This window comes from Hipposideros armiger, unplaced genomic scaffold, assembly GCF_001890085.2.
Source record: "Hipposideros armiger isolate ML-2016 unplaced genomic scaffold, ASM189008v1 scaffold_46, whole genome shotgun sequence".
Taxonomy (NCBI): Eukaryota; Metazoa; Chordata; class Mammalia; order Chiroptera; family Hipposideridae; genus Hipposideros; species Hipposideros armiger.
Window position 1 is genome coordinate 2,787,537 of NW_017731396.1, and position 22,702 is coordinate 2,810,238.

General features: G+C 52.9%; 1 protein-coding gene across 2 annotated transcripts; it reads right to left on the reverse strand.

The window, feature by feature from the left end:
• Positions 1–504: 504 nt before the first annotated feature.
• AGTRAP (angiotensin II receptor associated protein) lies at positions 505–13,891 on the reverse strand. Of its 2 annotated transcripts, none has more exons than XM_019639847.1 (5): positions 13,726–13,891; positions 6,075–6,109; positions 3,741–3,846; positions 2,643–2,838; positions 505–1,189 (listed from the first exon to the last, which is right to left on the reverse strand). In XM_019639847.1, exons 1-5 carry the CDS (start codon positions 13,750–13,752, stop codon positions 1,074–1,076), a joined length of 480 nt encoding a protein of 159 aa, XP_019495392.1. In that variant the 5' UTR covers positions 13,753–13,891; the 3' UTR covers positions 505–1,073. The 2 variants fall into 2 exon arrangements, with proteins under 2 accessions (XP_019495392.1, XP_019495393.1); XM_019639848.1 differs by lacking the exon at positions 13,726–13,891 and adding an exon at positions 13,584–13,607.
• Between the last annotated feature and the right edge of the window lie 8,811 nt (positions 13,892–22,702).

The following is a 22,702-nucleotide window of genomic DNA, read 5'->3' on the forward strand; positions in this document are numbered from 1 at the left end:
AGACACACGGTCAGCCAGGAAAAGGTCGCCTGTTGCCTCCTGACCCAACATCATCACAGACTCAAGGAGCAACCCCACTAACAATTTTGCTGTCATCTTGGGAGCCCTTCCGTGGCCCAGGCACTTAACATTTCATTTGTGTCATCCCCCTTTGGCAGGCATTACACCTTGTCCAGAAGACGACAGTGAGGTCAGAGAGGCTAAGTCGCCCAAGGACATACAGCCAGTCAGTGGCAGAGCAAGATCCAAACCAGTCCTCAAGTCACCCGATTCAGAGAAACGGATATCCTGGAATAGATGCCCTTCCTACTGGGGCCTCAGCTAGGCCAGAGCTGGGCGCAGGGGAGGCCCCACTGGTCACGAGCCCGTCTCTCCTCCTGCCACAACAGACCAGGCAGCTAAGCCCCAGCACCCTGGGGATTCACAGAGGAAACCTTCCCAGGAATGGCAGGTCCAGGCCCCAGCCCAGCTGGGAGATGAATGATAGCTCAACACACACCGAGCTACAGAATTCCCCAAACTTTAATGCCATGGTGGGTGCCGGGTGCTACAGATACCTCTGCCTCCAGTCCTGGGGTCCCCAGGTACCACGTGACCAGGCAGTGAGAAGCCAAAGGACCTCAACCCAGAGCTCCTGGGGCTGGGCACAACTGGCAGGTCACAGAGCTTCAGTGGGAGGGCTTGACAACCGAGGGGGCAGCCCTGGGGCCGGGGCGTCACTAGCCCCAAGAGTTGGACCCTGCCAGGCTCAGGCAGGCCTTGACCTGGGGCCTGCACGGAGCAGCTAGGGGGAGAGCTGAGGAAAGAGACCATGGTTCGCAGCCTCGGACCAGTGGGATACCTGGAAGGAAGGGGAGGCCTCAGGGAGCTGGGGACAGGTGTGTGCACAGAGGCGTTCAGGCAACCCTGAGATGGGGAACGGGAAGGCACATTGCATGTTAGGTCCGAGAAAGGGGAGTGAGGAGCAGCCCTGGGACGGCGTCCAGGGCATGAGGAAGGTGACGCAGCCTGGACCTCCCCTGCGGTTTGTCAACCTGGCCCCTGGGCTGGGGCCTGGCCCAGTACGTCCGGCTTCAGTACCCTTGGGGAGTGTGACCCTTGGTCTCCGGGCCTGCCAAAGGGTCTGAGGGTACCTCTGGTGAGTCAATCGTCTGGTAAGCACTGTGCTCCTGTGAAGGTCCACGGAAACCTAGGGCGTGGGGAGTTGGAGGGAAAGAAAAAATGATGGGTGAGGACACAGGACGTCCCACTAAGTACAAACCAAGATCCGCTCCATCCCCACCAGGAAGGCCAGCACTGGGCGTCCTGGCACCCAGGACAGTGATGGTGGCTGCAGCCCCAGGCACCAGGCCTTAAACATGTATTGTCCATTCAGTCCTCCCGTAACCCTACAGAGCAGCTATTTTTATCGGCCCCACTTTATAGATGAGGAAACTCAGGATCAAAGAGATGAACTGACTTGCCTGAGATTACACAGCTTGAAGCTGAGGGCTGGGATCCAAACGTAGGCAGCATGGCCCCAAAGCTAGAGCTCTTAGCCACCACCCCCGGCGCTTCCCCAAGCAGCGCACGCTCAGGAATCTGGGCTGAGGAATGTCCAGCCCTGGGTCCACGGCTGCCCTGGAGCTCCTCTCCAGGCAGAATGGACACCGTGATACTACAGCCAGAAGGCCCCAGGGCCTGGCACGGTTGCAGAGGTCAGAGAGCTGGGGCCAGGGCTGCAAGGCAGTGGGAGGGCTGGGTGCCCACATTCCTCGCTCCCATCCCTACTCTGCTCCTTTGTGCTAGCATCCTGAACAAGTCCCAAGGGCTCTGGGCCTCAGGTTCCCCATCTGTCCAAAGGCAGGAATGTCACTGCACCCCCCGTGCCCCCCCACCACCACCACTGGGGCAGGCCTGGGCAGTGCTGAGGTTCCACTCCTGTCCTTGGCTGATTTGCTCCCTCAGGCCGGTCACAGGCCACCCTGGGCCTCTCTTCTCAGCAGATAGAAGACCAAATCCACCTCCCCCCGTTTCTCTCTCTGAGAGAGAGCAGGAAAATGGGTCCACCATTATGAGAAGGGGTACAGCTCAGAGAAGGCGTGTGGTGGGGCAGTGAGGGGCTGGGCTAAGGCGAGAGGGCCGGTCAGCACCTGCCGCTCAGCGCTGTCCTTGGCTGAGGCTCCCTGCCCCATGCCGGAACCCTCTCCCCCTTGGCCACCCAGACCCCACGAGGCAGAAGTGGTTCTGGGCATGGGGTCCGTGGGAGCTGAGAGAAGGTGGCCCTGCAGGTGCCCTCCAGCCTCAGGCTGCAGACTGCCCACAGCTGCCCGTGGAACTGCATCACATCACCAGCTGCATCTGTGCTCGAGCTCAGAAGAGGGGGACTGGCCACTGCCCCCAACTCTGCCTGTAGCCTGATGCCGGGGAAAGGTCACGCCAGGCTGGGACAGCCGGGGGACCACGGAGCTCCTGCAGCAGAGACCAGGAGCTGGCACACCTTCTAGCCTGGCGCTTAGCGCTCATGCCAAGCCCATCCCTGCACCTTGAGCCCTTGTCGCCTGGCGCAAGGTCAGCTCACTGGGGCAAGGGCTGTGGGTCGGGCAAGGCGGAGACAGAGGAGGTGTGGGGAGTCGGGAGCTGGCAGGAGAGGGTGGCCTCACCAGCGTGGAGCAGGAATTCACCCCCGCGTTCCCGGTACATGTGGTAGACGAGGCAGCAGGAAAACGGCTTGAGGAGCAGGCTGAGGATGGCCATGCCGGCGCCAAAGCGCCCCGTGTCCGTGAGGCCGTACCGTGGGTAGAAGATGCTAATGTGGATGATGTCCAGGAAGATGGTGGCCACCAAGCCGCCCAGAAACTGCAAGACAGGCCAGCGCAGGGCCCAGACGTGACCATGTCATCGGTGTTGACGAGCACAGCGATGCTCTGTCACTCCCCCATTACTCCCCCACCATATACCCCAGACTGGAAGCTCCCATTTGTGACCTCTTGTGCCTTTAGGGTTTGCTGGAAAACAGATCAGGCAGGACCCTGTGGATGAGACACCTGATGTCTGTAGGGCCAGAGCAGGGACTGGGGGCGCAGGTCTATACCCAGCCTGCCAACTCCGCCAGAGCCCCCCACGCATCTCCTGTCACTCTTGAGGTCATGATGAGGCACACAACTTGGTTCCAGGACCTCTGAGATGGAAAGTCCCTCAGAGTTCACCCAACCTGTCTCCACCACCAAGAAAGTCCCTTCGCTGTCATCCTGTGAGGCCCCCAGCCTGTCACGCTGAGAGGCTGGTGCTGCAGTGCTCACCGCCCCTTGGGGCTAAGTGGGTGTTGGGAAGCTCCCCCAGGGAGAGCTCAGCTGGGCTGTGTCCACTCTGACCTCATAGAGTAGTGGAGTTCCCTCTTCGCGGGTCTCCCAGCCACATCCCTCCCTCCTAAGAGGGAGGGGGCGCGGTACTGGGTACATGCCCCACTGCCTTGAGGAGTGACCAGTCTGGGGTACTGGTGGGACCCCACCCCATGCCTTTCTTGGGCAAGACAGTGAGCAGATTCCAGGCTCTCTGAGCCAGACAAGCGGAGAAGCAGGCCAGGCTAGTGAAAACACACGTGGGCTGGCAGCCTGGGTGGGCTTATCTGCAAGGCTTTAGGAAGTGGAAAATGGGGAGACACAAGGAAGAGAGAGAAGACGGGGGGCCGGTGAGGGGAAGACAGAGCAGGGGCCACGGGTCATCCTGAAGCCAGTTCCCCGTGCTGCTTCCCAGCTCACCATGCTTATGGCGTCGACGGAGTCCCGCTGAGCCACGGCCCACACCCCCAAGGCCAGGACGGTGAAGTTGGCCCAGGCGTAGGGGCCCAAGAACACGAGGCAGCCCCTGTGGGAAGACACGCCTGAGTCAAGTCAGGAGGTGACCGCCCCACAGGTGCCCACCCCCTCCCACAGGTCACCTCCCTGGCGCTCCAGGCCCTCGGGGGCCCCTCTGAGAAGAGGCCAGAGTCTTCCAGGTCACAGGGTACTTGTCCTCCTTCCCCCACGGTGCACCAGAAATGCCAGGAAATCCCACTGGCTCTGCTTCCCAGTCGGATCCCTCCAGGTCCAAATTGTCTTCTTCTGCCAGGATTCACCACCGCAGCCCCCTACTGGTCTCCTAACCTCCGCTCCTGCCCCCTTCAGGCCATTCTCTAAACAACAGCCAGTAATGTCAGGCGATATCACTCCTGAAAATCCTCCAACAGTTTTCTGTCCCACTTGGAATACAATACACTATTCCCCATGGTCTAAGGGGCCCCGAGGGAGTCACCCGTGACACAGCCCTCCTTCACCTCCAGGCCATTGCCCGTGATGCTCCCTCTACCCTGAACATCTGGCCCCTCTTTGTCATTTTAGTCTCAGCTCAAATTTTAACTCCCTTCCTGACCACCCAGTTTTAAGTACCACCTCGTCACTTTCTAACACAATGCCCACCCTATTTTATTTTTTAGGGTACTAGCTGATATGTTTACTTGTTAACCCAATGAAAATAATCGTTCACACAGAGGCCTCACTAGTGTCTGGCACAGTTCTAAATGCTTTAAATGAACTCATTTATGTGCATTTGTGTTCATCATTCCAGGAAGGAGGCACAATTATGATCTGCATTTTACAGGACAGGCAGGGAAGTCAAGTAACTTGCCCAAGATCCCACAGCCGCTACATGGCAGAGCTAGGATTTGAACCCAGGCAGTCTGGCTCAAGAGGCCATGCTCGCTCTTACTGTTTTCACTGGGCCTAGCTCTCCCCAGCATGCAGGGAGGCACTTCATGAACTCCAATGACATTCATGATGTACACCATCCAGAAAACACGTGCAGAGTGGTTAAGGATAGAGTGTAACTAGGCTCCATGGTCTGCAAGTAATCTCACTGTGGGGTTTTATGAAAGCAAGTGCTGGGGCCCCAGCCCAGACTCACCAGCTGAGAAGCTGGCGGAGTGTGACTGGGAAATCTGTATTTGACTTTCCTCCCCAAGGTCATTAACCATGACTATCCCTGTTCACATTATTCACAACCGTTTACATGTGCCCTGCTCTTCAAAGTCTGCAAAGTGCACACATGAACTCAATGGTTTCCACTCCCATAAGTTGTCAGAGAAATCTCCCCAGAAGCTCAACAGATAAACCAGCCGGTGATGAGTCAGTCAGTCCTGCAGTCCTCGAGCCGCCCTTTCTGGCAGGCCCCAGGCAGGCAGTGTCTGATGAGCAGGCCACGCCTCTCCCTCATGGCTCCTGAGGAGTGCCAGCCTTGTACCCATTTTACAGATGGAAACCAAGGCCCCGAGAGGTGGAGTCGCTCGCCCCAGGTGGCCTGGCTGGAACATGGCAGAGCCAGGCCACGACCAGGGTCCACAGAATCCTGAGTCTGCTGTCTGTGGGCATGGGGTGTGATATAAGAAGGTCCACCCTAAGCAAGTGACCTCACTCCAGTGTCAGGTTCATCGTGTGTCTACTTGCTGAGCTGCTGAGCTAACCCACAGAAGGAAAGCAGCTCAGCCTGGCAGCTGGCACCTGGCTGCCCTCTATACACCTTAGCGGTTATTTCTCAAGTCGGGCCTTCACCTTCCAATGACCTTAAGAGGCAAGTGGGAGGGGCAGGGACGCTTTTATTTTACAGATGAGAAAATGACTCAGGGAGTTTAAGTGACTCACCTAAGATCACAGACACGCAGAGCTCTCCCTGATGTCCACCCTGCCTGCCTCGGGGAACGCAGCAGGCATATGAGACCAGCCCCCTGGCTGCAGCACCTCAGACCCCCCAGATGCAGAGGCCTTTTGCAGGGAAGAAGAGTCACGCCAAGCCCCGGAGGGCCTTGCGCAGTATCTGGAGAAGCTGAGCTGTCAGGACTGCCCTGGGCTGGCTGCCTCCCCTACCATGAGGCCTCAAAGTGCCTGGGAGGCAGTGATGGCAAAGGCCTCTGGGAACCGCCCAGAGCTTGGGGCGCGAGGGGCTTGCTAATGATGCTCTTGACAAAGGTGCTACTCAGTCTTGGAACTGGCAGGGAGACAGGTGGACAAGACCCCAGGAGACACGTGGACCCAGGTCCCAGGAGACACGGTGGAGTCACTCACCAGGTCGTCAGCAGCCAGTGAACCAGGAGGATCATCTATGGCACAAAATGGGGGGGAGGGGATGGACGATGAGAGCTGTGAATGCGAGCACCATGGGGGTGGGAGGTAGGGAAGGTTTTGAAGCCAGAAAACACAGGAGGCCCCTGCTTGGCACCTGAGAGGGCTTCCATCAATGTCTGATTAAAAGAAACATCAGCAACGGCAAGTGAACCAGGGATAGAAGAGGAGGCAGACCACAGGCCAGGCCAGGGGACGCTGCCACGTTGCCCCTCCCCATTCCCTTCGGGGCTGATGACACCCACACCCCTTCCTGCTTCCAAAGGCTGGAGGCTCCTTTGGGGAACCTGGCAATCTGCTCTGAAATCAGAGGAGGCCTCAGTGGGAAGTGGCCGGAGTGGTGGTGGTGAACTCAGAGAAGCTCATTTCTTGGGACACTGGAGGCGGGGTGCTGCGCAGGGAGAGAGCAGCCGGGATGGCAGGGCCTCAGTTAGGGGCCTGGATTTCATCCTCAGGGCACTGAAGGAAGCCGCTGGAGGCTTTTCTGCAGGAAATCACTTGGCTGGATTTATGTCAAGGAAAAGAAAAATCCCTTTCGCTTTGTTCTAATTTCTGTAATACGCTACCCTTTTTATTGCCCCATATGTCCTTAAAATAATGGCCCCCTTGACTGGAACTGGTCTCTATTCCTGGCAATCAAAAGGGCCCTGACTGGAAAGCAAATAAAGAAGGAAGGAACAGATGCTACGGGGAGGGCAGGGCAGCTGTCAGCCAGAGATTCCAAAGAAGGAGGGGACTTCGGAGCTGGGGCTGAAGGATGAGTGAGGATCAGCCAGGAAATGGGGAGGCAGAGCGAGGTGTTTCAGGGTGGGGGCATGGAAGACAGGCAGGGAGGCAGGACTCAGAGCCGTGAGAAGGCGGATGTGGCAATGGCTGAGGGGTGGGGGTGGCACTGAGACTATGGGAGGCCAGGAGCCCCAAGTCAGGGGCATCAGTGGGGCCCTTGGAGGAGTTTACTCAAGGAACTGAGGAGTTAAGCCGGGGGGCGGGGGGCATGCCAAGAGCCTGGGGCAGGGGCAGTAGGCCAGGCCCAGGGAGACAGGGCAGACATAGCACGGACTTGCTGTGAAAGACCCAGGCTTCTGGTCTGGTGAAAGGGCAGGAGAGGTTGCCACCTGCAATAAAGAACTCTGGCCGAGGAGGGAAAAGCATTTCTAGAAGTTACTTTTTAATGCACACCTACTGTGTGCCAGGCCCTGCACCAAATGCCTCAACGAGCTTCCCTGGGCCTCACAACAGCCTCTGGGACAGACCCTGTTATCATTCCCACCTCAGAGGTGAGAGCTGGTCTCAGAAGTCAGTGAATGTGATAAAGAGTCCATCAATGGCAAGTGGAAAAGCTAGAATTTAAGTCATCTCCAGAACCTGTGCACCTAACCTTTCCCCTGGAGGTCCGCGACAGACATGGGCAGTTTCCACATGTATGGGGAGAGGGAGTCTGGAGAAAAGGCTGGGACACCCCACCTTCATGCTAGAGCCGAGCGCGAGTGTGCAAAAAGGGGTCTGGCTCCACAGCACCCCAAAACTCAGAAGACTAGGAAAAGAATTCTGTAAGGACTGAGGTGAGAACTTCCCAAATTTGGGGAGATCCCAAGACTGAAAAAGGTATCCTGTACATCACAGAAGCCCAGCTCTGGAAGGAATCTTCACAATTGTCTACCTCTGTGTATTCTTGAGCTCTTCCTATGAGGGGGGCACCATTCTAAGTACTTCCTGTATAGGAACTCATTTAATTCTTACAATCCTCTGAGGTACCATTTTATAGTTGAGGAAACGGAGGCTCAGAGGTGAGTAACTTGCCTAAAAGGTCACACAGCTGGTCAGCAGCACAGCCAGGATTCAGCCGTGACCATTAGGCTGTCTGGGCCGGGGTGGGTGTGCTCCCCCCATTACACAGATGGGGAAACGGGGCAGGGGAGGCTTAGACTTCCCCAGAGGCTCAACAGAAGTGATCAGATGGTCCTAAGTTTCTTAAACATTTACCATCCCTGACACCAGCTTGTCAGCCACTCTGGGGATTCATTGGTGAGTACAGATGTGGCACTGCCCTCTCCTCGCCAGCAGGAGACACCGGCTCGTCCCATAAGCACTTTAGGATCGAGGCAGCCAATGAGAACACCCCATTCTGAAGGAAAGTTACAGCAGAGGGAAAGGAACCTCCTTCTACATCAGGGGCAGTGGGGGCGCGGGCTGCTTAGGAGGTTCTCTGAGAGAGTGATATTTAAGCCAAGATGAAAGTGGTGAGCAGAAGGGGCAGAGTGAAAAGAAGAGCATTTCAAACAGAAGGGACATCACCTGCTGTGTGGCAGAAGGGAGCATGGAACATTCTGGGAACTGAAAAGAAGCCAAAGTGACTGGAATAGAAGATAAGAGGGTGGGGGAGGGCAGGGCTGGGCCTGAGGGGTGTGGGGAAGAATTCTGATTTTATCTTGAGAGCCAACCACCATCTCCTCTAACAGGAAATCCTGCCCTCAGAGGGGAGGGGATCCGCCAACGACCAAGCCGAGTGGCCAGCCACAGTGGTCCTGGTGTCCAGCTTTCGGACTAAGAGAGGACAAGGAGGATGGAGGCACAGGCGAGGCAGCTCACATCACCATCTTCCTCCCGAAAATCAACACCTGATCCTTCCCACCGATAGCTTCTCTTTCAGAACCGGTCTTTATTTCCCAGTGCTTTGGTTCCTACATCTAGACTGTGCACACAATAGGTCTTGAACAAATAAATGGTCCTGCAGAGCCCGGCTTTTTTAGGGTCAGATGAAAGGCTGAGCCACAGGGGCAGCTGATCCGCAGGGAAGCCTGTGGGGGTAATCCCTTAACCTGTGAGATAAACACTTCTCCTAGAGGCAGAAAGGCGAGTGAGCACCTGGCCAAGGTTTAAAACCATGCCCTCTCTTGGGAAGAAAAGAGCATAACCTGGAAATATTGCAGATATTCAAGAAACATACAGTTCCTGCCGTGTGACATCACTTTTGTATTATAAATACGAGGTCGGACAATTAAGTGCACAAACTCATCCTAGAAAAAGTGCCATACCTCACTGCTGAATATCACTACCGTCACCTTTGAAGCCCTCCCCTTGGGAAGTTATGCACTGACTCCAGCACCTAGTCCACCCCAAAGCAATTTTGGAACTCTTTTTCTGGAATGGCTATCAGAGCTGTCATCAAATTATCCTTGATGTCCTAAATATCATCAAAATGCCTTCCTTTCACTATTTCCTTTATCTTTGGGTAAAGAAAGAAGTCACTGGGGGCCAGATCAGGTGAGTAGGGAGGGTGTTCCAATACAGTTATTTGTTTACTGGCTAAAAACTCCCTCACAGACAGTGCCATGTGAGCTGGTGCATTGTCGTGATGCAAGAACCATGAATTGTTGGCGACAAGTTCAGGTTGTCTAACTTTTTCACGCAGCTTTTCAGCGTTTCCAAATAGTCAACTTGGTTAACTGTCCGGTTGGTACAAATTCATAATAAATAACCCCTCTGATATTAAAAAAGGTTAGCAACAGCATTGCAACAAGTTCGCAAACTTAATTGTCAGACCTCATATATGAGAAACTGAGCATTATCTGATCCCTTCTCTTAAGTCACTGGGAAAAGAAACCCACTGAAGACTAGGCCTCCTTGGCCTCAGGTTCCCCATCTTTGTAATGGGAGGACACACCCACCTAAAAATGTCCAAGAAAGCGCCAAAAAGAAACTGGGCCAAACAGGCCCTGCCCTTCCCCAGAGTCCTGGAGGAGGAAACAGTGACTCATCTTGGCACAAAAAACTGTCTGCTGCTCTGGGGAAGGCTTCCAGTAACCAGTGGGAGACAAGGGAGTCTCAGGTGCTGCAGCAGAGAAGGTGGGGAAGGAGTGGCCAGGATCTGAGAATGCCCCTGGGCGGCCCAACCTTTCCTGGCAGGGCCAGAGGAAAGAAAGACCTGAACTCCTAGCTCTTCACATAGTGCATGGTCCAGGGGGGCTGCAGGGCTCTTTTCCAGATGGCGTCCCATGTGTCAGAAGACCGGGGAAGGAAAGGGCCAAGGCAACATGGGGTCGTAGGATGCTGGATTAGAGATAGGGGACCTGGGTTCTGGTATAGGAGCCATGTCCCTCTGTGTCTGAGCCCTAGGTTCCTTCTCTGTGAAATGGGGGCAATACCTGTCACCCGAATGTCCCCTAGGGGTGCCTCAACTGCAGAGACACAGGGATCTGGACAGTCACTGTATGTATCTACTTTATAATCATAAATACCTATGTGGGGCAGGCACCCAAAACTGTTACCAGCCACTGCTGCTACTGACGAGGCCCTGCCTGCCATGTGTTCACACTGCCTTGAACACTTGACCCCTGTCACCCTTGCAACCATACGGGGCAGAGCATTAATCTCGTTTTACGGAGGCTGTGAGAGGGTAAATAAATTGGCGCAAACTGTAAAACTTACAAATAAGAGAGCCCAGGTGCAAATCTCAGATGGTCTGTCTGGTCTGAGTTTTTATGCCAATCAAGGTGTGATGCTACACCACCTCCTGGACCACTAGCTCCTCCTCTTATCACCCTAGGAGATAACGGTGTATTTTTGTCCTCTTTTACAGTGAGGAGACTGATACCAAGAAGTTAAGAAACCTGCTCAAGGTCACATACTTAATAAGTAGCAAGGCCCAGCCTTGAACGCAGGTCTGTCCGGCCCCAAGGCCTGTGCTCTGTCCCTGGGCTACACTGTCAGGGTTTGGAAGAGCAAGGAAAAAGCGGGTGGAAATGAGGAGCTTTAACCTCGAGAAGGGAAGGCTAAGGGGAAACTAAGGGGTCCTGTGGACTTAGACTACTTTACCAGTAGAGGCCCACTGAGGGATGGGGGGGAGGGAGGCTTCCCAAACAGGTGGTAGACGAACCTCTCAGATCAACATCCAGATCAATATATGAAATATAGTCCTACCAGTCCCGTGCAAACACTCCACGACCTGTGAGGTAGTGAGATCCCAGAGGGTGGCTAGGGCTCCGGACACAAGTCAGGGCTGCCCTAGGGGGAGGCGGAGTCCGGCAGTGGTTAACTGCATGAGCGCTGCAGCCGACGATCTGATCCTGGCTCTATGCTGCAGAAGCTGTGTGACCTTGCGCAAGTTACCCGACTTCTCAGAACCGCAGCTTGCTCTTCCGTAAAGTAGGGACAATCTGCCTGTTTCATAGGGTTGTTGTGGGGATCTAGTGGTACAGGGAGGTGGAGCGGTGTGTGGAACGCTCGACACAGTGCCTACCAGGTAATCAGCCCTTGATACATCGCTGTCCTCATTGCCATAGAAAGTCAGCTTCCTGAGTTCTTAACAAATGCTACACCGCCTGCCCCCCCCACACACTTCCCAAGGGACTCTTCCCACAAGACCTCATGAACCCAAGTCTAGTCCTTTCTAAGCTTGTCACAATGTCATGCCTCCAGTTCAAGACTTGCCTCAGGAATGGGGCTCAGTTAGGGATTACCTTTTGTGCAAAGGGCCTGGGGCAGCTGTTTCTTTTAACCTGGTACCACTGCCCCCTCTGGCTGGGCACAAGCAGGCATTCAGCCGATTCCCAAAGATGTAGGAAAATAAGGGAGTAGGAAGGGAGTGCAGGTCCACAGGCTGCATGTCCCCAGCTCCCTCAGGGTCCAGATCTCAGAACATCCCACGGAAGTGCCTGTGAGCCCACAGTCAACAGCTACCCTCTACAGGGAGGCCAGATTTAACAACAAAAATACAGAACACTTAGTTAATGTTAAATTTCAGATAATGAATAATTTGCTAGTATGACCCAAACATTGCCTGGAATATAGTTATGCTAAAAAATTATTCCCTGTTGATCTGAAATTCAAATTCAACCGGATATCCCATATGTTACCTGGCAACCCTAGTCCCTCAGAGCCTCCCAACGCTTGTCTTTGACTCGGAACAGCCAAGACCTTGAGAGGCAGGGGGTCTTTTTTCCCCAAGTCCAGGGAAGGACCAGCGTTTCATTCTGGCCACCGAAAGCCAGCGCAGCTCACACCTGTGGCAGTGCTTGGTCTGTCAGGCCCATAAAGTTGCTCAAAAAAAGCCCCAAACAAGCTAAGTCCTCCTGATGGACATAAACTGTCAAGGCAGAAGGCAGCCCTAACTGATGACCAGGCAAGGTATACAGGCTGGCTTTGAAGTCTGACCCTGGTGGGTTCAAATCCTGACTCTGCCACTTAATCCCTGTGGGACTTTGGCAAGTTATTGAGCTGATCTGAGTGGAGGTTTGCTCATCCGTAAAAGATGACAATATCAGCTTTCTCCGAAGGTGGTTGTGATTAAATAAATAACCTGGCACACCATAGATGCCCCATGAATGAGAGCTCTCTCCCTTCTCAACGCCTGCAGCTCTGTCCCTCACCTGTTTTTCTCTTAGCATTGTTTTAGGCAAATTTCCAATTAGCGAAAAAGCAGCTGGCATTAACCCCACAGTGCCCAGAACAGAGTGAGTGTGGATGTTTCCTTCATGGAAATGTCCTCCTGGCTAACCCTTCAACCCAGGTCCATTCCCTTGCTCCAGCCATCTCTCCACGCAGCTGTTGACAAGGAGCTTCAGGGAGGTTTGCCCCAGCAAGTGTGATTACTGGAAGTCTGCCTGTATAAAGTCATAGCACAGATCACGCCTCATAATCCCAATATGGATGATGTGCTGTTTTGTAGTCATCTATCTCTTAAGTTCCTTTAGGACCGGACACCATAGCTGCTAAATGCTTTGTCACTCGTGTAAAAGGGCATTCCTAGATACGGTTTCAAGAGACTGCATCTGCACCGAGACCCAAAATGGCAGATTTGGTGGAAGGTTCACACCCTCCTGACCAAAGCTGAAGGTCACAGCCCCTCTGTCGCAAACACAGCCAAGAAGCACGGCGGGCTGGGGTTTGGCAGGAGAAAATGAACAGCCACTGGCCGTTCCTAAGGAGCTGCGGAAGCAGCTCAGGAAATGAAGACATCCCAGGAAGCCCTGCCGGGTTTTACTAAGTACACAAAGCTGTGGTTTTCTGCTTTTAAGCAACTTCTGCTGGAGTTCATGTGTCTTAGGAAATAAGGATGCAGGGTTTATACATTTTGGAAACCACTAGTCGGGGAACATCTAATTTTCTTAACTGGGTTTAGCAAATAAAGGAGGCTGCCATGAGGTTATGGGAGGCCAGGTGAAAGGTCTAGTATCCCTCCTCCTCCCTCTCGCCCTCTCCCTCCAGGTGGAGGGGAGGTGTCCCGCCTCCAAGCCCCGCTCCGGGTCTGAGTTAGCCCATCCCCCGCACCTTCCTCTTCCTCCAGGGGACTTCTGGTCGCGGAGGGCAAAGCGATCCTCCGGGGCCGGATGGTCCCAGTCGGAGGGGGCTGACTCCAGGAGAGGGCTTCCCTCCCTGCCGCCTCCAGTTCCCTCGGCCTTCCCTCCGGGATCCCTCTCCCTGCCTTGGTTTGTCTGCCCGCCCCCTTCTCACCTGGGGTCTGTACGTTTTCTCTCTCCTTCCCCCTCCTCTGTCCCCAACTCCCGGCCCTCTCCCCTCTCAACTCCTACTTTGAAAGCGTAACCGGCCCCCACACTCCAGGAGCCCCGCCCCGCCCCGCCCCGCGCGTGGCCACCTTCAGGTTCACGGCTGGCAGCTCCATCCCGACCTAGGCGGAGGGCACCTGTGCGACAGTCGCGGGGGCTCTTGGTCTTGGAACGCAGGAAGCAAACTTAGCGGCCTCACCCAGCCCCGCTACCTGGGCTCCAACCCCCGCTGAGCTCCGGGCCACGTGAGTCGGGCCACGTGACCGCTGCCCGTTTGCTAGGAGACCGCGGCCGGCTGCCCGCGCTTCCCTCTTTCGCCCCTCTCCGTCCACTCATTGCTCGGGGAGTTCCCCGGGGCGGCTGGAGAACATCGGCATTTTTTGCCGCAAAGGGAGCAATATCTTGCCTGGTTAATACCCCAACAGGTGAACCGATGGGACCACCTGCAGCCGGGAGAACTTGGGAGTATGTCCAGGTGCAAACTGAGAAGGTGGCACCAGCTGGCATCTCATCCTGTAGGGCATCCTCTCCCCTCCCTACTTTCCCAGTGGTAAAGTGGAGACATTTACAGTACCTATCTCGTAGGGCCCTGGTGAGGATAAATGAACGAAATAATGTTGCTAAAAATGTATTCTGACATTTGTTAAAATGGTAAGGAAGGCTTTATCCAAGACTATTGCATCAGGGATATTGCAAGAGGGGAGCGAAATCAAGCTTAACTATGAACATTCAAGAACAAGTGGGGTTTTATAGCCAAGCAGCAGAGTGAGGGGCCCAGTGGATGGAAAATTGCTAAGAGGACACACCAAAGGTAGGGGAATTCTTGCTAAACTGACCTAACAGGATCTTTGCTAAAAGCAGGCCAAGGACTTAAACATCAAAAAAGCGGGGGCGGAGAGAGGAACTTGATCAGATACCTAGGGTGATCAGACATCAAGGGCAGAGGCATTCTTGCTCAAACTGGGCTATGCAGGCCCAGCAAGAACAGGGAGGAGAAGGCTCAGATGAGCCTAACTAAAGTTTAGTCAAGGAGAGAGTTTTTGTCAAGGAGAAGTGCCTAGAACAAGTGCCTGGCGCTTGCTAAATGGGCAGCACATATAAAATATTGCTATTCTCAGTACCCAAGGGGCCACTTGAGTGAACATACTAAAAGCTGTAGAAAAAGCCAGCTGGACGACGAGCAGACAACCTATAGGACACATCTGTCTCCAGAAGAAAGCAGACTAGTAAAGAAAGAGTCTATCAAGACACCTGTTTGTGGGCCGGCCCAGTGGCTCGTTGGTTGGGAGTTCGCTTGGGAGCGCGGGCTCTGGGCAGCAGGGCTGCCGGTTTGGATCCCACATGGGGAGGTGGATCCCTCCGCAGTTGAGATGGTGAACAGCGGCTCCACCTGGAGCTGGGCTGCCGTGGGTTGCCTGCGACGACATGGGCTGCAGTGGGCTGCGTAAGCTACCATGCATGGCTGGCAGCTGGCGTGAGCTGCTGTGAGAGGCCGCCCGATGGCCGGTGACCGATCTGCCTGAGCTGGGAAGAGCGCAATGATCACAATACCAACATGGGCCAGTGGGGCGACGTCCTCCACGGCTGGACTGAGAAGCAGGGGGACAGCAATTTGTCTGTTTCCCTCCCCAATACCCCAGCACTGTTCTCTCCCCCAATTCCCCAATAAAATCTTAAAAAAAAAAAAGATTACGTGTGTAGAATACACATGTGCAGCCTAATAAAATAAGTAGGTGCAATATTTCAAAATAAAACTTATCAGGTATTTAAAAAAAAAAGACACCTGTTTGCCTCTTAACCATGAATGCAAGAAATTGAGGGAAGAAAGGGCTGTCTCACCTGCCATCTCAAAGGCTGTTGACCACCCCCAAACAGGAATATACCGGTAAATTCCCACTACCTCCATCCTCCTCTCCACCCCATCCTTCACCCATGACCAGAGAAAACTTTGTTTAGAGAACACAAGCTTTCATTTAGAGCCACCGGGAGTGAGGGTCCCCTGGGGTCCGTCTGACAACTTGTTCTTATTTCCAGGAGGGGAGAGAACATGTGGGAATCTGTGAAACTGCCTGGGTGGGTCCTGAGATCATATCAAAACACATACTCTCCGCCGGCTGAGTGGCGCGTTGGTTAAGAACTGGCTTGGGATGCCAGAGGGCCCCAGTTCGGATCCCACATATGAGGGCCAGTGACACTGCCCTCTACAGCTAAGATGCTGAACAACAGCTCAACCTGGAGCTGGGCTGCTGTGGGTCGCCGGCGAAGGCGTGGGCTGTAGTCCCCTGCTGCAGTGGGTTGCCATGGGCTACCGTGTGTAGCCAGCAGCCAGCGTGAGTGGCCAGCAGCCGCAGTGAGCGGCCGTCCAGAAGCCGGCGACTGATCTGCCTCGCCTGGGAAGAGCGCAATGATGGTGCCAACTTGGGCCCGTGAAGCAACATCCTCCACAACTAGAATGAAGAACAAAACAACAGAAACTTGTCTGTTCCCCTTCCCCCGATTCCCCAATAAAATCTTTAAACAAACAAAAAAACCCCCCCACATACTCTCCCCAGACACAAAGGAAAGATTTTTCTGGCTGGGCATGGGTACTTGTGCAGGGCTTCAGGGCCCACTGACCTAACTTAATGCCCCACTTGGGGACACAGCCCTCCAGCCCAGGGGCAGAGCAACACAGCATCTGCCATTGTAACTGAGAGCTCGTGATCTTTAGAGACCAGTCCAATGGGTACAGCTCATCTAGCTTGATACTGGGGGGATTTAGAGCACAGGGGAGCAGCCCTAGAACAGAGCAACAGCGTGTGAGTCCTTTGTCCACTTCCTGGTTGAACTTGGGTAAGTCACTTCGCCTCTCTGTGCTTCAGTTTCCTCATGTGTAAAATGAGGATAATAACAGTATCTTCCCCAAAGGGTCGTTAGGATTTGTTAATACATGAAAAACATTTAGAACAGTGCCTGGCAGACAGGAAGTACTGAGTCAGGATTGGCTATATTTTTATGATTAACTATTAATTAACCGTTCATTATTGTTATCAGTAGAGTACCTAGAAAAGTAATTCCTCAATAAGTGGTGGGTAGGATAACATGGTTATTAGATTACTATTTATCAATTTCTTTCCGAGAAATAGTCGCCATCCACCCCAGCCAGATCTTAGAAGTGTTTAATCCAAGCCTCTTCGTGTGTAATAAGACCTTGATTCCCTTGTAAAGAGAAAATGCAAAACAAACAACTCCCGGGATAGAGCTGACATTTATTAAGTACTTACTTTGTGGCAGACAGTGTGAAAAGTGCTCATAGTAAATGCTTACAGCAGCCCCATGCTGTAAGTACTGTTCTTATCCAGAGTAAGGTGATTGAGCTTAAGTGGAGTTAAGAGGTTTGCCCAAAGGCACATCACTACTTAGTACAAAACTGGGCTGGGGACCAAGGAGGTCTGGGGCCCTTGCCATTCAGCCGCTCAGCTCCACTGTCCACCTCACAGGGAAATACTGCCCAGGCTGAGATGCAAGGGATGGAGGCAAGGAGGGGGAGCCAGATTGGAGCCAGATGAAGCACAGGCTGGGTCTGTGGAATGGTCCTGCAGCTCACCCACTGGATTCATCCGGACCAGCTGACCAGAGGAATGGGGAAGTGGGGACAGACCCAGCTGGCTGGGGTGAGGAGGGAACCCACAGAAACAAAGGAAAATGAAATTATTCTCAAAGGAGCCAGAGTTCCTGCCATGACCCAGTGGCAACTATGGAACCCCCACAAAGGGACCCCCACAAAGCATATTCCACAAGGCTTTGGGGTCATACTTTTGTAAGTCAAGTTTAAATTTTTCATGGCCCTCACCAATCTTGTCGGTCTCAGCCAAGTTTCATCTTTGTACCTTCAACAAACTGACATGCAGAATAGATTTGTTTGATCATTCATTCATTCATTCATGGAATAGTTATTGAATACCTACTTGGTAAATATCCAGGAGTGGAATGGCTGGATCATATATGGTGGGTGTATATGCAATGTTACAATTAAGTTAGTGAACTTGTTGCAACAATGTTGCTAACCTTTTTTAATATCAGAGGGATTATTTGTTATGAATTTGTACCATCCGGACAGTTAACCAAGTTTATTATTTGGAAGTGCTGAAAAGGCTGCGTGAAAAAGTTAGACGACCTGAACTTCTCGCGAATAATTCATGGCTCTTGCATCATGACAATGCACCAGCTCACACGGCACTGCCTGTGAGGGAGTTTTTAGCCCGTAAACAAATCACTGTATTGAAACACCCTCCCTACTCACCTGATCTGGCCCCCAATGACATCTTTCTTTACTTGAAGATAAAGGAAATATTGAAAGGAAGACATTTTGATGACATTCAGGACATCAAGGGTAATTTGACAACAGCTCTGATGGCCATTCCAGAAAAAGAGTTCCAAAATTGCTTTGAAGGGTGGACTAGGCACTGGTGTCGGTGCATAGCTTCTCAAGGGTAGTGCTTCGAAGGTGACCGTAGTGCTATTCAGCAATGAGTTATGTAGCACTTTTTCTAGGATGAGTTCGCAAACTTACTTGTCATACCCTGTATTTGGCTTTTTAAGAAATTGCCAAACTGTTTTCAAGTTAGTTGTACTGTCCTATTTTAATTTCTTCATAGCACTTACCAATATCTGAAAGTATTGCCCTACCAATTTACTTGTTTATTGTCTGCCCCACCCCCAACTAGACTGCAAATCCTAGGAGCGTCTTGCAACATCAGCACTGGCCTGGTGCATAGTAGGTGCTCAGGGAATGAACCGACATACATCAGCTGAACAAATTTGTGTGCACCACTTCCTCACATCACCTGGAAGACCTGCCACCCAACTCCCTGCTTGTCCTCAGGGTGCCACTACTAGTCCAGGCTCTGCTGAGAAAGGCACTTGGTCAGTGCCACTGGTTATGCAAATGGCTGATGAAGAAACCGCAGCCATTTCTTTCCTATGCTTGCCTGTGTCCTTTAGGTAAAAGTACTTTTTGGATTCCTGCCTTGCCTCTTCCATGCAGTGATCTTGGGCAAGTTATTCAGCTTCAGCATGACTGTGGGGATCACGTGGGATGATTTACATAGCATGCCTGGCACAGCTCCTGGCACTTTGTAAATGCTCAGAAAGCAAATAGCTGCCCTGCTGCTCTGAAAAAAACATAGCACCTTTCAGCGTCTCTCAACATCCAGGATAAATGCCAGGATTGAAGCAGCAGGAAAACGCCCCTTTGATGGAGAGAAGACTCCACCCTTGCCCTTTCCTATGAGCAAAGCTTGGAAGTTGGGCCTCAGCACTTGAGCAACTTCAACCCCCAGTGCTGCCCCTTGACCTCCGTGTGACCTTGGGCTAGTCACTTACTCTCTGAGTCTTTTTCTGCATCTAGAAAATGGGGACAGTAATAGTCAACCCCGGGGCCGTGTGAGGTGCAGAGGAGGCATCAGATACGAAAGGCTTTGAAATGACTTCCCACTGTCCTTTGGTCCTCAAAGTTCTGTACACCCAACAATTCTGATGTGGCCCGGCCCCTTCCTTTTCCAAGTGAGTAAATCAAACTGGAACCGACAGAGAAAATAACCAAAACACGGTCTGAAAGGCACCTGTGCCTGTGAGAAAGCAGAGCCAGCCACAGGAAGCGCATCAGAGAAGGGTCTGGAGGGCAGGGTGTGGCCCTTGGTGGCACCGGGAATGTCGCTGAGATTTGATCTGGCTTCCTGTTCTCCAGCATTTCTGCCCAGCTTGTCACAAACACGCAGGCTGTGTTTCTTGGCCTAAGTTCTGGCAGGGTCGGGGAAGACCTAGCGTTTTGTTGGTCAATGCTGTTCTTTGTATCTGTGGACGTGATCCTCTCCCTCTGAGGCCAGCTGCTGGGAGCAGAGACAGCAGGAACTGGGCAGAAGTGAAGGAACAGACTAGAACCCTGCGGATTGGAGTTGGGGTGGCTCTCCGGGGCTCCCAGCCTTCATCCCCTGTCCTTCATCCCAGGCTCTGGTTGATGCCAAGATCCTAAAAGTATCAAGGGCCATTATGACTCGTTGGGAAAATCGCTGTGTCCATATCATCATTCACGCAAAGCAGGAAGAGGGTGTGAAGCGGATGGGGGTGGGGGAAAAGAGCACATACCTGGAGGGAGTCAGGTGGACGGGTCTGCTACTTCCCAATTCCTGGGTTTTCTGGAGGCACCTGGACATCGCTGGGAGGTGTGGGAGCCCCCTTCCTCCAGAGAAGACACTTGTTTTTGTGACTAGCCAAAACGAAGTGGGGGCTGACTTGGAACTGTTTGTCCCAATGGCACCGAGTTCAAACTTACAGCAGCTTACCCAGCCAGGCTTCTTGACTACTCCTCCCTGAGCCTTAAAATGCAGCCAGTAATCCCTGATGTTCTTATTGCTTTGCCATCTCATCAGGGTCCTATGCAAATTATTGCTGGATGAGCCCCATCCTGGCAAGTCCTCACCAAACACTTAGTGATACTACCCTGTCCCTCCAGAGACCCGTGCACTCAAGTCAGGCATCCGAGAAGCTATTAGAACGCCCTGTGAACCCCTTGGTGAGTGTGGAAAAAGCAGAAAAGGAGACTGTTGGATTCTAGGAAACAGTGGTTGTGTTAGACACCAGCCAGAAAGAGCAGATTGAAGAAGCTGTTGCCCAAGACAAAGACAGCCCCGCCAGCAGCTCTCTGTCTTATGGCATTTCTTCATTCCCCTTATCCAACTGTAGCAACCCTCTTTATGTCATCATGTGTTTTATGTGTGCACACACATGTATGCGCACACATGCAGGTCCTCATTAAATGTGCGCTGGACCGCCTCCCGCCTCCCACTGCCTGTCCTGGTTCTGTCCTTCTGTCCCAGGTCTGTCCAAGTTCAAGCTGCCACCTCCTTCCCTCTGTTTAGCCTCCCTTCTCTCCATGGGGATGGGGTTGGAATTCCAAGGGAGGCATCTGAGGGCTCTGGCCACTCCTTAGAGATTGCTTAGACACACAAACAAGACCCACAGCCTCCAAGATGCCTATCTGTCATGTGGCTTATCCTGGTGTTTGCTTTCACCCTCTGCTGCTGGGCTGGCTCACTGCAAATGGCTTCCTGCCTCGCTCTGCACAGGCTCCATGAGGTCTCACCTCCCTTGGGGTCGGGGGAGCCTGTGCTCAGGCAGAGGGCGAGATAAGAGAAGAAGAATGAGGAAGCAGGTGGTAGGGTCGGGCAGGGTGCCTCCACAGGTTCCACCAGTTGGGAAGTCCCTGGAAGGAAACCTGGTCCCCTTCCTCCCTGAGAGGCCCTCCAGGAGGCAGCCTGAAGGTGAGTGCATGACCTTTGGGCTGGCAGCCCAGGGCTGGGGCCTGCCCGGCAGCGCTCCTGTCCCCTGCCAGCCCTGCCAGCAGCCTTGGTGATGGCTGGATGAGCTGCACAGCTTCTGTGAGCAGGGGAGTGGGTGGGTGCGTGGGGGTGTGAGGATAGGTGACTGACTCCTGGTAGGTGCTCAGTAAACTCAAGGCAACATGGGGTCAGTGACGTAATCAGGTTTTGGAGTCAGAGAGACCTGGGTGGGGCCCCTGACACTGTCACTACTGCACTACTGTGACAAGTGGCCTTTATTTCTTGGTGCTTTAGTTTTCCTCATCTGCAAAATGTTGGGTCCAACAATTTCCAGCTAAACAAGAGGAGGGGTGCCTCATGCTGTGGACACAGCTCAATAAACAGAGGCCAGGGTTGTGTTCAAATGAATGCATTTCCTCTCTAAACATGTACAATAGGCCCCCCTTATCCATCCACCCTTCCCCCACTTATAACTTCCAAGATCCCCCAGTGGATGCCCGAAACCACGGATAGTTCCAAACCCTGTATATACTGTTTTTTCCTATACATACATACCTATGATAAAGTTTAATTTTGACATTAAGCACAAAAGATTAATAATAACTAATAAAATAGAATAATTACAACAATATACTGTAATACAAGTTATGTGAATATGGTCTCTCTCTGTTTCTCTCTCAAAATATCTTACTGTACTGGCCTCCCCCTTCTTCCTGTGATGATGTGAGATAGTAAATAGCCTACATGATGAGATGAAATGAGGTGAATGAGACATTATTACGTAAAATAAGGGCGACTTGAACACAACACTGGACACGGCAACAATCGATCTGATAACCCAGGCAGCTACTAAGTAACTAACGGGGGAGGTGTCATGAACAGCATGGAGATGCTGAACAAAGGGGTGATTCACATCCTGGGTGGGACAGAAAGGGACGGCTCAAGATTTCATCACACTGGTCAGGGCTTGCAATTTAAAACGAACGAATTGCTTATTTCTGGAATTTCCCATTTAGTATTTTTAGGCCATGGTTGACTGCAGTTCACTGAAACTATGGAAAGCAAAACCGTAGATAAGGGGGGACTACTGAATTCCACTCTGTGCCAGGCACTGACATAAGGCCAAGGCTGAGGACATGGAGAGACAGGTCAGGACCACAATGTGCAGAGCTGACCAACCTGCCCCACTGCACTGACCAATCACCAGGGTGGATGGAACCCAGGTTTCCTGCCGTGGTCCCCCAGCACACACATGTGGGGTTCAGGATACACCTGGGCATCGTGGAAGGGGCTACAAAGAAGGGACAGGGGCACCTGTTTAGCCACTTGCCTACCCAGTCATGTGTCCATTCACACGGACACCCCACTCCAACTGAGATTTCATGTTCCGACATTGAGCAGACACTCATTTGGGCACACCCAGGGCACGCATGCCCACGTACATGACAGATGGCAGCCACTGCTGCCACCTGATGCTCAAGCTGGCAGAGGAGTGAGGAAGTCCAGAGCTCACAACATGCCAAAGACCACTCTGCCACAGGCCCAGGTGCTCTGGTCTGGAGCTGAAGCCGGGGAGCCATGCTCCCCTGCTCCCCTCGATGGTCAATTTTCTGTGTCAACGTGGCCAGGCTGTGGTACCTGAAGATTTAATGACACACTAATCTAGATGTTGTTATGAAGGCATTTTTGTAGATTTGTCAACATCTACAAGCAGTCGACTTCAAGGAGAGGAGATTACCCTCCACCA